Source organism: Aspergillus saccharolyticus, assembly GCF_003184585.1.
Source record: "Aspergillus saccharolyticus JOP 1030-1 unplaced genomic scaffold BP01scaffold_26, whole genome shotgun sequence".
NCBI lineage: Eukaryota > Fungi > Ascomycota > Eurotiomycetes > Eurotiales > Aspergillaceae > Aspergillus > Aspergillus saccharolyticus.
In genome coordinates, this window is record NW_020290636.1 from 12,618 (window position 1) to 28,904 (window position 16,287).

Consider the following 16,287-nt stretch of genomic DNA (forward strand, 5'->3'; position numbering starts at 1 on the left):
GGAAATGATGGTTAGTGATGATTAGGGGTCGGTCTCATGCAAGGAAGTCTCATCTGCCAGGGACAAAAGTCAAATGCTTGAATGCTTGAATCGATCTTCACTCACTTTCTTTCATCAGAAAGTTTCATTGTCATGTAACTACTCATTGCTCGCTACACTCTGGCTCAAAATTGCCGCCCGCCGCCGATATGCATGCATGTGTTAGACCTACATCTCCCCAACTCTTCCCCCCCTCGCGCATTCCTCCAGCAAGGCAACAAAGATCAGAAACCCCACTGATCCAACCAATTGCCCATCAACTGCCCCGTCACTCCCCCCAACCTCGCCATCGTCTCACTCCCCTGCCTGGTCTGCTCCACCGCAATCTCCGCCGAGAGCACACTCCCACTCAGCCCGCGATAGAAGGGCAGCAGCTTCAGCGCCGGTTTGGCCCGTACCTCCTCCTCGCTGGGCGACTGCACGGCCTCCAACTCGCCAATCCACTCGGCGAAGCTGACCGCCGCGACCTCGGGGTATTTGGCCTGGATGGCGGGCACGAGCTCCTCCCAGGCGACCGTGGTGGGGTTCACGAGATGGTAGACCGCGTGAGGGTTGTGGGATTGTTCCTTCCGGCGGGTCTGCGTGAGTTCGACGGTGATGGTAGCGAGGGTGTCCTGAAAAAGATTCATCCCCGTCAGTTGGTGTCATCATTGTATTGTCCCTCCGAACCACTGGGGTCCGGGCGGGGCTTCACTTACCACAGGCACCCAATCGATCCTACACTGGCCTAGATCCCGCGGCACCTTTCTCAGCGCCACACTCGTTTTCACCAGAGTCGGCACCCACTCGTCGACATTCCACTTTCCCTGCCGGGTCGTCGGCCCTCCAATCTGCCCAACCCGCAGCACCGTCGTCGGCACCCCGGCCTGCGTCGCCGCCGCCGCGCACAGCTGCTCACTCACATACTTGGACTCGCCGTACCCCTGCTCCAGCACGGCGCGCACATCCTGGACGGGTGCCTCCGGCACGACGGGGCCCATCTCCTGGCTCCAGCTCCCGACCGTGCTGACGGACGAGACGAAGGCGAGGTGCGCGCGGTAGGCGCTCGCCTGGCTGAACCGCACAAATTCGAGCACCCCGCGGATATGCGGGTCCTCGAAGGACTCCAGCGGGTGGTTGAAGTTGACCTTCCACGCGTTGTGGATGATCAGGTCCACCTGCTCCAGAAGCGAGGTGTAGAGCTGGTCGGGCAGGCCGAACTGCGGGGCGCCGAAGGCGACGGGCAGGAACTCCACGCGGTTGGCGTCGGCGAGGAGCTGCGTGTCAAGCCCCTTCGCTTCGAAGCTGTCCCGCTGGCGCTCCGCCGCGGTGGCGCCGCGGTTGAAGCAGTAGACTTTGGCGATCGAGGGGTTCGTCAGCAGCCGGTGCAGCAGATAAGTGCCCAGCGAGCCCGTGGAGCCGGTGAGGATGACGGTGGATTGCGCCGGGAGGGCGGCGGGCGGCGGGCGGAAGGGAGGAAGCTGCGACGTGTATTTGGCGATCATGTTGGCGAGGCGTTCGGGGCGCGAGACGCGCGTCGTGCGAGTGTTGCCGTGGAGGAGGTCGACCAGGGACTGCGCCAGTTGGGCGACGGTGGGGTGGGCGTAGATTTGTTGCTGGTTGAGGGCGACCTCGGCGGACATGCGCGCGGACACGGCCGTCTGGAGGGTGCGCGCCAGCTGGATAGTCTGCAGCGAGTCCAGGCCGGCGCCGTAGAAATCCTCGTCGTCCGCGAGGTCGGCGCGGCCGAGGATGTCCGCCACGAGCGTGCGCACGTACTCGCACAGGTGCGCCCGGTCGAGGGTCTCGGGCAGCGGAGGCACGCCGGCGGCGGCGGCGGCGGCGGCAGCGGCGTAGATAGCGTCGATCTCCTCCGCGTAGTCGTGGTTAACGGCGCGGCGCTGCGTGGTCCCCTTGGGGGTGACCTTGAAGGGCTTGGACGGCGAGGCCAACCGGATCTTGTTCTTCGACACCCGGCCGTACTTGGGCACCGTCTCGTTGGCCCGCTCCACGGTCGGCCAGATGGCGTCCACGAACTCCTTCTCGTCGGCCACCGGCGAGGCGGGCTCGACCAGCAGGGCCGTCTGGAAGCGGCTCTGTCCGACCACCAGCGCGTGCTTGACGCGCGGATGGCCCTCGAGGACCTTCTCCAGCGTGACGGGGTTCAGTTTCTCGCCGTTGCTGAGGACGAGCACGTCGTCTTTGCGGCCGTGGTACTTCCACAAGTTGGGTCGTTCGGGGTGCGGCACGAAGAGGTCGTTGCTGTGGTATTCGTTCAGGTGCGGGAAGGTGTGGAAGATGCCGTGAATGCGCCGGCTATCGGCGCGGCGGGGGATGACCAGCTCGTACAGACCGTCATCCTGCGGCTCCATCTTGACGCCGTACGCAGGGTTCCATTCGAAGTAGCCCCAGACTTTCTCGCCCTCGGGCACGAAAGAGTTGATAAGGCCCATCTCGCTGGACCCAATCACGGTGATGACCTTGGTCTCCGCTTCAAGCGCATTGCCCACCTCGGGCGCGAGCGGCGCGCCCGCAAAGTAGACCGCTTGCAGAGTGCGGAGCGCCGCGCGTGCCTGCGGTGAATGGCTGATGTCTTCTAAGATGGAGGGCGGCAGCAGAACGGCGGTGGGATGGGTGGTTTGGATCACGTCGACGAGCAGGTCCACCGACAGGGGCTTGTCGGGACACATGACAAAGGGGATCTGGTGGAACAGGGCTTCCGTGAAGGCAATCAGTCCCATCAGGTGGAACAGCGGAGCCGTGGCCAGCACCCGCTGGCCGGGCTCGAGATCGTGTAACAGCGCGGACCGCCGGCCCTGGGGTCGTGAGAGATACGCCGCCATATCCATCGTGGCGAGAAAGCCGTGTGTCAGAGGCACTGGCTTGGGCATGCCTGTCGTTCCGGAGCTGTGGATGATGATCGCCACCTCATCCTCGGCTTCGTTGAAGGTCTTCTCGAAGGGGTATGGAGAGCTCTCGCTTTCGAGGAACTCAGTCAGGGAGGGAACTTCGAAGGGCTTTGTGCTGGGGTGGACAGCTTGAATTTCGGACACACGACGCTGTTTGTCGGGGGTGTAGAAGAATTTCTCGCATTTCATCCCGGTGAGAATGTGCTTGTAACCCTCGTCCGAAAGACGGGTGGAAGGAAGAAGAGGCTGGTCGAGGTTAGCTAGCAATCCAAAAAAAAAGCTAGAGATAGGATCGCACCTGATAGCCGGTCTTGTGGGCAGCAAGAAGGAAGACCAAGTACCGCACGTCGTTGGTGGCCATATACGCAATGGTCTCAGGCTCCTTCGCCCGTCCGATGCGAGCCTCGATCCAGCGAGCGCAGGCATCAACGGCACGGGCGAGGGCCGCAAAAGTCAATTCTTGGTAGCCATCGGCCACTTCAGAGCCTTTGGGGATCAGACCGACAAGCTCAGTCGGCGCCGATCGCGCGCGGTGATCGACGATCGCGGGCCAAAGTCTTGCACCGGGCTGGTCTGCCATGAGTATCTCGTGCAGGTTAGGTTGGATACTGGATAGATAAGTCTCGGATGAGATAGGATTTGGGGGAGGAATGGAAGAGTCGAGTTGTTTGGTATGATTTCAACCAGATTTCGACGAGGACCGCGAGGGTATTTGTAGGCCAGGCAGGGGTCATCGCTGCAAGGCCATCTTGCTGGATGCCGCCATCCGAGAGTGCTGGAGGATATTCACCTGGAACTTGACACACACGACTTGTGCTGATCGGCGGTGGAGCCTGACAGGGGACAGGCCCAGGCAGACGAAACGCCCTGGATGCATTGCATCGTCATTCTGCAGATGTTGTTATAAACATAGATAATGGATATTAATCACGCATCGTCGAAATTGGCATTAACGCCACGCCGGTGATTTCCACGGATCAGTTGGGCCCCGAAGCGGGCCGCATGCTTAACCTTATTGGGAGTTCCAGGTCCCTCCAGTGGAAGCAATTATTCCGACGGGAAGGATGTACAAGCTTCATGATGGTGGTATTGTTGATGGCAGTGCCGTGCCGAGTGCCGCGACCGAGGTTTCAGGATGAGGGATGCCAATGCAACGGGCACACACAACGGTCATTCCAGACTGTCATACTGGCAGCCAGGCAGCCACTGACGCGCATCGCTGATTGCATGGAATGCTCGGGAAGCCGACCGGGAGCGAGAGTCGGCCGAAAGAGAAACCGGTTAAAGTGGGCCAGGAAGCTGTAAAGAAGTTGGCAGAAGGTGAGATGAAGCGTAAGTCCCTGGGTCTGGAAGAGGCAAAACGGCTCACGGCACCGAAGCGTACACTCTAGTGCAGCCTCTTCCGTGCATAGCGGGGCATCTTACCACAGAGGGAATGGGCGGGCAATGCTTATTTGGAGAGAATTACCCTGTTGGTTACCGATAGGAGCATCCTACCTCTTCAAGATTAGTGGGCATGCAGTCCTGCCTCTTTGGGATCCCTTCGGGATTTGCTGCTGAAACATCTTGAGTATAGTATAGTATGGTAATAGATACTAAACTGCCTATATAGGTTTAGATTGGGCTTTTGGACATTTCAATTTCCTGGTCCTCTCCCAACGAGTCATTTTCCACCTCCTTGGTAGGCGTCGCATCCCCCAGCCTCACATCTCTCAAGGACAGACTAATCAAGAACCCAAAGCCTGCGACAGCAGTGTAGAACACCCAAACCCAGCTCAACGCGTCTGTCAGCGTCCGTAGCACCACCTCCCGCTCCTCGCCCTTGGGCAACGTCTTGATCAGGGTCCCCGCCGCGGTGGATGCTTCCACAATTCCGTCGGCCAACGTTTCGCCAAGTACCGCCGCCATCGTGCCCTCCTTCGTGCTCACCACGCGGCCATACACCACCGACCCGACCACGACGGACACCGCCGCAGCGAGCTGCCGAATGAATGAGAAGGTGGCCGTGCCCCGTCCCAGTTCCTCCGGCTTGGTGTTGGCCTGGAGTGCGATCAGCGTCGCTTGGAAATTCGGCCCAATCCCCAGCCCCGCGATCACCTGAAACAGAATGATGCGCGGCCACGAGGCATACGGCTGGAGATCGATGTAGAGGCCATAGCCAAGGGTGGTGAACAGCATGCCCAGGCAGATCGCCTCACGCGAGCGGCCAGTGCTCCGCATGTACCAGCCCCCAAGACCCGACGAGATGGAGAGGGCGACCACTAGCGGGAGAAGGTAAACTCCGCTCATGAGGGAGCTGACCAAGAGGACATTCTGGAAGTAGACGGGCAAGTAGAAACACCCGCCAATGAACACGGTGCCGTGGCAGAAGTTAATGAGGAGGATGGTTAGGTTGTAAAGGTCGGAAAAGATAGTGATTGGGATGATGGGCGTGCGGGCGCATTTCCATTCATTCAGCAGGAAAAGCCCAGCGGCCACTAGCCCGAAAACAAGGAGGCAGATGATCGTGGCCGACGACCAGGGGTATAGTGAGCCGCCGAATTCGAGCCCGAAGAGGAGCATTAGTGTTGCGCCGACAATGAGGAAGAGACCCGTCCAGTCGATGGAGAGCAGGCCTGTTGTAAGCGGGGTGAGCGGGGCGGTGTCGAGTTTGAGGAAGAAGAGGAGACCGAAGAAGGCGAGGCCGCCGATAGGAACTGAATGACATTAGAATCGATGTTCAGCGGGATGCAAAAACACATACGGTTGATGTAGAAGCACCATCGCCAGGTTGAGTAGGTGGTGAAGGCGCCGCCGATGATGGGCCCAATGGCACCTGCAATGGCCCAGGTCGCCCCAAAAATGCCTAGATACGCCGACCGGCGGCACACATTGAAGAGATCTGACACGCAAACGTTGGCCATGACCGTGATGCCCCCGCTCCCGACGCCCTGAATGGCGCGGCCCGCGATGACCATGGCAACGTTGACGGCCACGCCGCAAATTAGACTCCCACCCAGGAAGAGCACTACGGAGATCATCAGGATGGACTTTCGGCCCCAGATGTCGCTGATCCGGCCCCATAGTGGTACACACGATGCATTGGAAAGAAGATACGACGATGCGATCCATGAGTATGCGCTGTCAGAGGCTTGGAAATGGGCCACCATATCCGGAAGCGCCGTCGAGACGATGGTCTGTGAAGGGTAAGTATGTCGCCTCGTGATGCTCAAGAAAGAAAGCAAGTTACAATATCCAATGCTGCCAGAAAGACGCATAGCTATGCGAATATATTAGTACAACTACATTGGCTCCGCAAATGCGCTCGTACACTTAGCGCTGTCATCACCACTGCAATTCTTTGTTTGCTCTGATGTTCAGCGGGAGAGTCATCCTCCGCTGTGGGTTGAGGGTCATCTTTGCCAACAGTTTGCTCCACCAAAGCGTGCTCATCCTCCATCTGCTGGTATGGCCCAGGGGGCGAATCTCCCTCCGTCTTGAGAGCCATGGAAGGGTATTAGGGGATGGACTAAGGCGAACGAAAGCGATGTTCAGTAAAGAATGACACGACGAAGGACTTTTTTAATTCTCAATAAGAATAAACGAGTGGCAAGAATGTGAGATCCGGAGGTCCAGGAGGATCGAAAATTGTTTGGCAAGACCGGCTCCAGGCAACAGGCCGCGAGGATCGAGAAGATTCAGATAGCCGAAGCTCCTTGACAGCCCATCTCGAAGCATGTGGGGCCCACCGGCTCGATCGAAGCTGGTGTCGAACCACCAGATATTGGATGGCGATTGGCAGTATCTGGCCGCGCCCCGCTCAAGACAAGTGCCCCGACGTCATCGCATGGGGCCTGGGAATGTTTTCCAGTAGGGCTTGGGGGGTCGTATTTCGGAGTAAGGGGTAACAGTGGAATTGGCCTCGATTCACGAGAGACGAAGGGGTGAGTCGGCAGAGGACTCATCCATCATAGACTGGGTCCATATGATGAGCGAGGTCCATGGTCGATATCAGTTTATTCGCAAAGTGTATCGAGACTTGAGCATGAGTTGGCAGCCATGAATGAAGAAAAGAGTGAGAAACTCCACTGAAGAGACTTTCGGGCTCTGCAGCCGTGGCTGGCCTGGTGGAGAAAAGGAATCGTGGCAAAGTGACCAATCCCAGCCAGAGATCGTCTTTTAAACCTGGAAAGCGTCCTGTCTCGAGCGATGTTGTTAGAGTGGCGGCTGTGTGGTTTGGATATTGTCGGATGATTGGGAGTAGATCATGATTCAAAGAAGCTTCAATTTGGCGATGGCAGGAAATAAAAGAAAAATGCATAAATGCATAACTGGGTTGGACATGTCTGGATGAGTCAGCAACACCACAGACGTATCATGTGATCACTACCCCCCGCAAGTGGCCTGGGTGCCTGACAATTGCCGTCTTATTGATAAGCCTAAGCGATTGCCAGCACAACAAATATCATCTACCTTCACTTCACTCGACTCCAATCCACCTCTCGCTCTCATCGATACTCTGGCCAGTTGGATCTTCAACAGTTACATCAGGTCTATCCTTCCCTGTAGTTACTCTGCTGCTGCCACTCAATTCCTTCAACAATACTCATTCCTCGAAATCTATTCATCACATCGGTTGAATGCCTGCCCCCCATCGAGACACCTCCACTACTATCAGGGGCAGGCGACCACCCACCCCCTAGTAGTCTAACAATTACTCCACCTAAATCCTTTACCCCACCATCCTTCCTCGACGAAGATTCCGAGAACGACTGCTGTTAAGGCTGTAAAATATCACCATGCTAGCAGATGCCGATATACACGCCCTGGAAAGCCACTTAGGCACCGTTGTGCGTGAGAACCAACAACACCACGACAATCTGCAAAACTTGCTCCAGAAGTTCCAGGAACTCCTCAAGAACTACAACAGCTTGAAAAGTGACTACGAGGAAGAGAAAGAGGGACGCGAACGTTACAAACGACTGGCGAGGGGACAGGTATGTGACCTCCAGCTTCTGATGGGCCCACCGGCTGAAGGGAATACCTAGGAACGGAACCCATTTGTCTTGGTTCTCATCGATGGCGATGGCTACATGGTATGTGCGCATGATACGGCGAGGTACTGCACCGCAACTGATGGATGATGTAGTTCAAAGAACACTTGATCAAGGCGGGAAGCGACGGAGGGATCACTGCCGCTCGACTCATGCAAGACTCCATTCGCGAGATACTCCACGATCGTCTTGGTCATCAGGCGGACCAATGTCGGATCATGGTCCGCATCTACGCCAACGTCTTGGGCCTGTCTAAGACACTGGCACGTTACGGATTTGTTGGTCATGAAGCCCGATCGCTATCTCCCTTCGTGGCCAACCTGACAAGCTCTCAAGACTTGTTCGACTTTGTCGATGCAGGTGACAAAAAAGAAGCGGCGGACTACAAGATACGAGGTCAATATTGCCCTTCTGTGGAAGATTTTGTGGGCTGACCGACATAGAAATGTTCCGTTTGTTTGTCGATAACAACCAATGCAAGCATATCTTCTTCGCCGGGTGCCACGATGCAGGGTATCTCAACTTATTGATTCCCTACAGTGGCCGGACAGAACGTATCACCCTTCTAAAAGCGGCGTCATTTTATCACCAATACAACACGCTAAACCTGCCAATTCGAGAACTACCGCAGGTGTTTATGTCGACCGAATTGCCTGGTATTCACACAAGGGATTCTCCCAGCCAGGTACCAATTCAGTCCCAGATCATACCGCCCTCACCTAGTCGTCCGGTTTGTAGGCATTATCAAAAGGTGATCGCCGCCGTGGCTCAGGCATCAGTGCTCAGCTAACATAATTACAGGGCATTTGTAGGTATGGAAACACATGCGTGAAGCTCCACATACAGCCAAGCCAATATTTATCTAAAGTCTCTGACGATACATCATCCATTTCGGACCGAGAAACTCTTTCACCACGTACTCACGATTACTATGCTGCTAATCTCCCCACAACTACAAATCCTTTCTACGGCGATAGTATCCCAATCAACAAGACGGGCGATCGTATTGACACCTACTGTGCTGCGCCTTCTGCCGAAGCGCGGGAACTGTATAACCGTCGCCCTAGATTTCACCGACCCTGCAATAACTTTCACCTGGCGGGACAATGTGACTTACTCAACTGCGAATATGATCATGCACCCCTCGATGATACCAGCCGGAGCGTAATGATTTATATCCTGCGTCAGAACCCATGTGGCGCTGGCCTCTCTTGTCGGTCTATAAAATGTTTCCTCGGCCATCATTGCCAGAAGGACAGATGTCGGGGCACTAAACCGTGCAAGTTCAACCGTCATGCCCATTCACTGGACTTACAGATTGCCACGTGGGTGCCGGCCCTGGAGAAAGAAGACAATGCCGCATCGTCCGTGAGCGACGCTTCGGAGGAGGCCAGCCCATCCGATTCCGATAATACTTTCGGAAATCCAAACATTGATACACTGTCCTAAATCGCTCATAGATCCAGTAGGATCAGCCCGGCGAAAGTTCAATTTTACGTCTGAGGTCCATACGATCTGATATGGGAGGAGCACATTAACACAAACGATGAAATCATCTACTATGCCATCTGGATTAGGTGGTTCTAGGATTATCCTGTAACTGCAAATTACCCCCGGTACAAGGAGGTAATACTGCGCTAGAGATATTTGAGCATGAATCAGAAATTCTGCCTTGCACCTGTATGGTGCTCTTTTGTTGTCAAATTTGTGCTTCCCGAAGAATTAACTGGCCTCTTCACCAGACATCCCGCAATGATCGCCCTTTGCATGGCGGGAGCAACCGACAAGAGGTTACTTACTTCTCGACATTTCATTTCTTCAGTGAATGCATCGAGGCAGCGTGTCTATGTAAGACATACATGTCTTCGATGAATAGTCACACAAGCATCTGGACCTCCAGGAACAATGCCAGTTTTGACGAACATGAATCATTTCAGCGCAAATAAGCCTCAAAAGCTCTTCCCTTGCCACTTATCCCGTGCTTCTATATAATCCCGAAGAATCCGACTCTGCTCAGCTGTAGGTCTGTGTCCAGACATGAACAAGGGCATCGCCCTCTAGAACTGGTCCAGCCTATCTCTGAACTCTGCCAGTCAGATCGACTGTTCAAGCGCCTCGGCAAGAAAGAACCTCGTAACAGGAAATCGCATTGGTCGAGAGATTTGAGCTCAACGGCTTGCTCCGACATAGTTTAGTGCACATTCAGCCTGAGTCCCTGGGTCAGTTAGGGCTTGCTTTGTCGGGTGCTATTGAAACGGGGTTGATCATGAATGCGCATGCTAGAGGTATATATAACCTGTTGTTACGGTTTCTTTCCAGGCGAACTCCCAAGGGCATGGTTTCTTGCTGAGTCGTTGACTTTTACATCAGAGCAAGTCCTTTCACTAGAGCGACACGATCGATCCTTTGTTATCATGACGGAGATATCCTGCTTCACTCGGGGATCGTGTCGAAAAGCTCCAAGCACTCAAGCATCTATGCTGCATATTCCCAACGAACCCCGCTAGCCTCTTTGTCAAGTGGCAGGTGATCATGGCACTGGCTCTCTTTCGTCTGCGACGTCGGGGAAGAACAACGCATCAATATAAGATACACGAAGGACTAGTCGAGCTTAGACCAAACCACCAATTTTCCAACCGAAGAGTACGATAGTTCTTGGACTACCCTACTTTCCAAACGAAAAAAGCTCAAAGACGACCATAGCCTCTGCTCTAGCTATATAATCTTGAACACTACTACAGATGGACGACAATCTTGACCGTCCAATGTGGGCCGAGTGGTGTCCGAGATGTATCCATCAAGGGGCTCCCAAAGATTTGGTCATTAAGTTCAACCAGCTGAGCCGTCGCGCGTCGCCTCCCTTGGACCCAGACAATATCCAGTGCATCGACGGGTCGAATTTCCTCCCGGCAGTGGAATCACTCTGGAGCAAGAAAGGACACGGGTTCGACCAGCTCGAACGGATCCTACGACCCGACACCCAAGGGACAGACCCGGCCACTGGGCCGCGGACGTTGAAGCATACGGTCCAGCGGCGCTTCCAGGCGATCTTTCTTGACAGCATCCAGGACCACCGGCTTGCCAACAACGGGAGGATGTTCGAATTCTACTGTACCTGCGGTGCGCCACAAGCCCCGGTCCCCATCGCTAATCACCGGATCTACCCCTTTCCCAACGCCTTGCACTGGGCGCTGGCCAAGGACTCGGCCGACCAGATCCGACTGGCAATCACATGTGGACTGCAGTCCAAGACGCCCGTCTTCTACGGATACACCCTGCTGGGCGCGGCGATCCTGGCCAAAGCGCACAACGTGATCCGGTACCTGTTCTCCCACTACAGGTGGCGCTACCCGGAGACGGCGGACAGATATCTGATGGCGCAAGTTAACTGGGTCGGCAGGAACTGCTACAAGAGCCCGCTGGAGCTGGCGCTCGTGATCAGGGACAAGCCCACGGTGTGGCTGCTGCTGGAACTCTATGGCCACGGCAACCCACTGGTGATGCGCGCCCCGCTCCTCGTGCAGCTCTGTAACTCCTCCGCAACCGGTGTCGCGTCCAGCCTGAACTGGCTGATCAAGAAGATCGGGGTCGACCTGCTGGGCTCCAACCGGCAACCCAACGAGCTGCCGGTGCAGCTGACCATGGCGCCGGAAGATAATCCCCTTCAGGGCACCGACCCGGCGGTCTACCTGCTGCGCCAGGCAATCACCAACGGTCATTGGGAGCCCGAGCACTGCAGCAAGCTCCTGTCTATTCTGTTGGAGCAGCTGAGGCTCAATCGCGACCCTGCGGCGCGGCTCGCTCTGTTGAACGACAATCTCCTCGATCCGTACACAGCGCAGAACCAGCCACCTCCGCTTGCCTGGTGCCTCAAGGTCGAAAACATGCCCGCCTTCAGCGAGCTGGTCCGCGAGGAGGGCATGGACCTGGACCGGCCCTTCGTGATATTCGAAGGCAGCCGGTTGTACACGCTGCTCTCCTACGCGGTGAGCAAGGATCAGCCGACGGCCGTTGACATGCTGTTGCAGTATGGCTGCAACACCGAGCCCCGCGGCCCCGTTTCGTACCACGCCAGGAACCCCCCCTACCCCAGCCCCTGGAAGGAGCTCGTCGACATGGTGATAGAAAGAACCAATGATCCGCACCCGGCCGGCGGGATCGTGGGCTTGGACCAAGCCTTTAATGAGTCTGGCTCGATGTTCAGGAAGATGACGAGCAGACTTATCCCCCATGTTGACCCCCGCGTCTTCGTAACAGGTATATACGAATTCCCCGAATGGATAGACCTGGTTAAGGACCTTATTAGTGGTCCGCAAATCAGAGCGGTGCGTCAGATGTTAGATGACCATGGCTATTAGTAGCAAGGCACCGGGGAGGTTGATTGGAGGTTTGAGGATCTATTTGTATTGGTAAAGCTCTCAACCCCTTTTTCTTTAAAAAAAGAAAAATCGTACTACTCTCAAGTATATAAAACCACCATATGCAATGTTGATTACAAAGTCGGCATATCTAATCTCCCGCGAAAGAGACCATAGTGTTAGAAAAAGCCAAAAACAAATGACAAAGTGACAGAAACTCCCATAAACACCAGCGCTCGTGTATATGCTGTGATCCCAAAAACAATGATCCCGGACAAAAATGCGAAAGGTTATTTTTTGTGTCAGATGAAGTCGTATGTATCATGCGTGAATGTTCACTCGTCTTGATTCTCCTCGACCGCCTTCTCGATATCCTTGATCTTGTGTCGGCCAATGTGCAGCTTGTCGCGCAGGTTCTTCTCCTTGATGAGCAGCGCACGCTTCCGACGGCGGGGCGGGTAATTGATGGGGCTTTCGCCGCCGGTGAAGATGGCCAGATCGTAAACCATCGCCCCGAAGAGCCCGCCGAAGATATCGGCCACCCAGGGGCCCCACACCCACCAGACGCTGTTTTCCGTGAAAACTTGTCCGCCCCAGCCAGCCATGAGGACAGCCAAGCGGGGTCCGAAGTCGCGGGGCGCGTTAAAGCAACTGCATTGCGATGCGTTAGCATACTGTCTCTTGTCTTGATGAGGACTGGCAATAGAAGGAATATTTACCCGCCCGTGTTGTAGCCCAATGCCAACAGCAAGACCGTGATCACGATGCCGATAATGAACGCCTGCATACCTGCACCGGGCGGCGCATTGGCGTCATCTCCCAACGCCAAGATGATGCCGACTAGAATGGCGCTTCCGAGGAACTCGTTGAAAAATGCGGTCGCGGGAGCCACGAACGACTTGGGACCGGTCAGGAGGGCGTCGGCGGCGGTGGTTTGCGCCTGCGGAACTTGCGACTTGACGGACAGCTCGACGATCGCATCGTGATAGATGGCGTAAGCAAGGCCGCCGGCCGTGATGGCCCCAAGCACCTGCGCAAGGACGTAGAGCGAGCACTTTCTCGCCGGAAAGCCTCGCCACACGGACAGCGAGATGGTAATGGCGGGGTTGAGGTGAGCACCGGAGACACCACCAGCCATGTAGATACCGATCATGAAAGCGAAGCCCCAAGCAGCGCATTGCGATGTGTAAGTTCCAGCTTGTCCCTCGGAAGTGTAGTGTGCCAGACCGGCACAGAGACCTAGAGTGATGGCCACAGTTGTCTATTGAATAAGGAGTTAGCACTGAAGGTCTTGCGGGGTGAGTTCACGGGCAGCACAATAGACTTACTCCTAGCCACTCCGCGAAGGGCTCTTTCGCCCAGGATCGAAATTTGCCCCATATGTTGAAGAAGCTATCATCCGGCGGAGCCTCGCCATGTTGCTGGGACTCCTCCGTCTGCGGGATTCCGGTCGGAGGCTCCTCTGCTGCGGGGGGAGGGTGCGCTCGGCCTTCCTCCCGCTCTTCCTCCTTTCGATCCTCCGGTAGGGCTCCATAGCGCATTCCATCGCGGACTACATGAGGCAGCGGCTGGGCAAGACTCCAGACTGGTTTCCCAGGCTCCGAGTTGCCGTACTGAGGGTTGTACGAGTGATACTCCGGATGCACGTATGGCCCATACTGAGGCGGTGCACCCCAGAAGGCAGTGGATCCTGCTAGCGAAAAACCGCCCGGGGGCTGACTCCCCTGTGTTTTGGACCGGGAAACATCATCTCTGAAGCTCCCGGTTCGTGCAGTGGCCTGTCTCGAGGCGGGCGGTCGTCTGTTCGGAGGTCTCTCTTTGCGTCGCGAAGTTTCGCGAGTGGGGGGCGAAGACTCATCATCAGTCTCAGAGGACTGAGAATTAAACTCTTCCGGATCTGTCTGCACTTCTACAAAGCCGTTAGCATCCCTTGACCTTTCCAGTCTTGTGCAGTATGGAAACTGACCATCAACCTCTTTTTTGTGTGATTGCATCCCGTTAGTCATAGAGATCGATAACCAGGTAGAAGTACGAATCAAAGGAATAGCGATGTTCTGAGGTAGGCGTTTAAAAGTAGATGATACGAAAGCCCCGAAAAGGACGGAAGGAACAAGGGCGACCACTGGACTGCACAACTACGGAGTTGGCGATGGCTCCAGAGCGGGTCTTATATTCTCGGTCCATATTGCGTCACGGCCGGGACGTCAGGAAACTCCACGGACCATGGCCAATGACCGGTCCTTCATCTTCAATGATAAGATCCATTAGTGCCACACCCCAGATACCTCTTTCGAACACCAGAGCATCAAGCAAGAATGTGGTACAATCCGGAGCTTCTGTTCACGGGTATACCCCAAATTGTGTGGCACAGTGATAACACTGGAATGGCAGTAGCCGGGCTGAATGAATCATGATGGCTGCTCTTTGTCACGTCATAAGCGGCCAGCTCGATATCGGGGTGTTTACCGTCCAGTCATCTTGAGAGGCCATGGTGGGTAAGGTGGTTGTAGGGCTCCAGTACCTGAATATGCTTGTCGCGTGAGGGAGGATCAACCGCTACGACGAACATCCATTTAGCAGCACAGGTATAGCCTACTTGTGTCGGAAATCAAAAAGTCCCTTGGTGATTGGCGGGTTCTTGAAATCATGGCAAATGCACGCCGTCGCGGCCTGGCATGCCGGGCAGTGGTGACCTTGGGATGGTTGGCGGAAACCCATCCGTTGCGCACGCATACACATTGGACAAGTCCGCAAGGATCGGCCGGTTAGTCGGTCTCAGCGGTGGACGGGGAGGAGGATTGGGATCCACCGGTGACATCGCCGGCTCAGACGATTCCGAACCTGGCTGGCCACCAACCCAGCTACGGTACGCATGAATCCGATGGTAGCAGTATCTGGTGCTGTCGACAAGGTATTTAGGTCATGTCGGACAGACGTTCCAACAAACTGGGAACGCAGATCGCAGGGTCTTTCGGAGCGCCGCCCGACTGGGAGGCATCATCTCTCCCCGAGCAGAGATTGGGAGTCAGGCCGTCCTTCACTAGCCAAAGCGGGGACAAGATTTGGAAATCAGAAACTCTGCTGTCAGAATCATCTTGAGATGGAAACACCTGTTAGGTTTCGGAAGATAAGATTTGTAGCTCTCATGAAGAGGAAGGGAGAGCTTCGAAGCTTGAAGTTTTGGAGAGGGTCGAGACTCGGCTTTCGATGGAGCGGCAAGCCGAAAGAGGAAAGTAGGACGGATAGGATGACATCATGAGATTCCCCGGCTGCTGATGTCCCAATCGAGACACCGGCAGCCTGAAAGCTCAGGATGATCACTTCGCCTCTCTATATCAGCCACATCAGTCCCCCGGCTATCTGCTCTCCTGCAGGACAACCTTTCTCCCAGTTTAGGGAACGAAATCCTACCTGATGGCACATACGAGGTACTATACTTTAAATCCTCTTTTCAGAATGAGGATATGTCCTTCTTGCGCTCGGACGAATATTTGTCTTGTGCACCATCAGTGGTCTGCTAAGCACTTCCCTTCAACGCAGTCGGTGCGGATATTCCAGAAGCGCGAAGCAATAGAGGCAGACTGGTGACTGCCCAGTCAAACTCGGTGATTTCTCCAGTATGAGAGAAGTTTGATTCGCAACAACAGGAGCTGTTCCCGATGGGCTCATGCAAAGTCCAAGGGTCATAGTAGACGCTCAGTCCACCACAAATAATACCGGAGACCGCGGTCTCCGGCGATCTCCTCTACATGGTAAGAAGATACTCAGTGCAGGCGCAGGGGATTTCCGAGTTATGCACCTTACGATCGACTAAGATTGGTTGACGGGTGGTCTCCTGGCTGGTAGGATTGTAGAGTTGCGGCGCTAGAATGTGTCAAGCTTTGTGGTTGAGGATACTGCCAGCAGAATTGAGTCGTTAAGATTGCATCTTCGAGGTACTTAATACCGAACAGTCCTGCGCGTAAGGTG

At 55.4% G+C, this 16,287-nt stretch overlaps 5 protein-coding genes across 5 annotated transcripts; 2 read left to right on the forward strand and 3 right to left on the reverse strand.

Moving 5' to 3' along the window:
* Positions 1–263: 263 nt before the first annotated feature.
* BP01DRAFT_417213 (NRPS-like enzyme) lies at positions 264–3,507 on the reverse strand (the record flags this gene model as incomplete). The annotated part of the gene is made up of 3 exons (XM_025579244.1): positions 264–653; positions 738–3,173; positions 3,226–3,507. The coding sequence occupies 3 exons, from the start codon at positions 3,505–3,507 to the stop codon at positions 264–266; spliced, it is 3,108 nt and encodes a 1,035-aa protein (XP_025429433.1).
* A 1,034-nt stretch (positions 3,508–4,541) lies between these two features.
* Positions 4,542–6,414, reverse strand: BP01DRAFT_300829 (MDR family MFS transporter; the record flags this gene model as incomplete). The annotated part of the gene is made up of 4 exons (XM_025572009.1): positions 4,542–5,623; positions 5,671–6,103; positions 6,157–6,186; positions 6,238–6,414. 4 exons carry the CDS (start codon positions 6,412–6,414, stop codon positions 4,542–4,544), a joined length of 1,722 nt encoding a protein of 573 aa, XP_025429434.1.
* A 970-nt stretch (positions 6,415–7,384) lies between these two features.
* Positions 7,385–9,858, forward strand: BP01DRAFT_424782 (uncharacterized protein). Its single transcript, XM_025579720.1, has 5 exons — positions 7,385–7,903; positions 7,955–8,002; positions 8,056–8,356; positions 8,404–8,711; positions 8,762–9,858. Exons 1-5 carry the CDS (start codon positions 7,706–7,708, stop codon positions 9,407–9,409), a joined length of 1,503 nt encoding a protein of 500 aa, XP_025429435.1. The 5' UTR covers positions 7,385–7,705; the 3' UTR covers positions 9,410–9,858.
* An 843-nt stretch (positions 9,859–10,701) lies between these two features.
* BP01DRAFT_367247 (uncharacterized protein) lies at positions 10,702–12,318 on the forward strand (the record flags this gene model as incomplete). The annotated part of the gene is made up of 1 exon (XM_025576443.1): positions 10,702–12,318. The coding sequence occupies one exon, from the start codon at positions 10,702–10,704 to the stop codon at positions 12,316–12,318; it is 1,617 nt and encodes a 538-aa protein (XP_025429436.1).
* Positions 12,319–12,485: 167 nt separating this feature from the next.
* On the reverse strand, positions 12,486–14,757 carry BP01DRAFT_98429 (MIP/aquaporin family protein). Its single transcript, XM_025580284.1, has 4 exons — positions 14,285–14,757; positions 13,647–14,227; positions 13,038–13,579; positions 12,486–12,969 (listed from the first exon to the last, which is right to left on the reverse strand). The coding sequence occupies exons 1-4, from the start codon at positions 14,322–14,324 to the stop codon at positions 12,654–12,656; spliced, it is 1,479 nt and encodes a 492-aa protein (XP_025429437.1). The 5' UTR covers positions 14,325–14,757; the 3' UTR covers positions 12,486–12,653.
* Positions 14,758–16,287: the final 1,530 nt, after the last annotated feature.

Excerpts from the sequence above, each read along its gene's own strand:
- BP01DRAFT_98429 (XM_025580284.1), bottom strand. The coding sequence starts at position 14,324 with ATGACTAACGGGATGCAATCACACAAAAAAGAGGTTGATG. Across the intron at positions 14,228-14,284 it reads ACACAAAAAAGAGGTTGATG|AAGTGCAGACAGATCCGGAA; the intron begins GTCAGTTTCCAT and ends ACGGCTTTGTAG. Across the intron at positions 12,970-13,037 it reads TTGGGCTACAACACGGGCGG|TTGCTTTAACGCGCCCCGCG; the intron begins GTAAATATTCCT and ends ATCGCAATGCAG.
- BP01DRAFT_424782 (XM_025579720.1), top strand. The coding sequence starts at position 7,706 with ATGCTAGCAGATGCCGATATACACGCCCTGGAAAGCCACTTAGGCACC. Across the intron at positions 8,357-8,403 it reads GGCGGACTACAAGATACGAG|AAATGTTCCGTTTGTTTGTC; the intron begins GTCAATATTGCC and ends TGACCGACATAG. Across the intron at positions 8,712-8,761 it reads TTTGTAGGCATTATCAAAAG|GGCATTTGTAGGTATGGAAA; the intron begins GTGATCGCCGCC and ends ACATAATTACAG.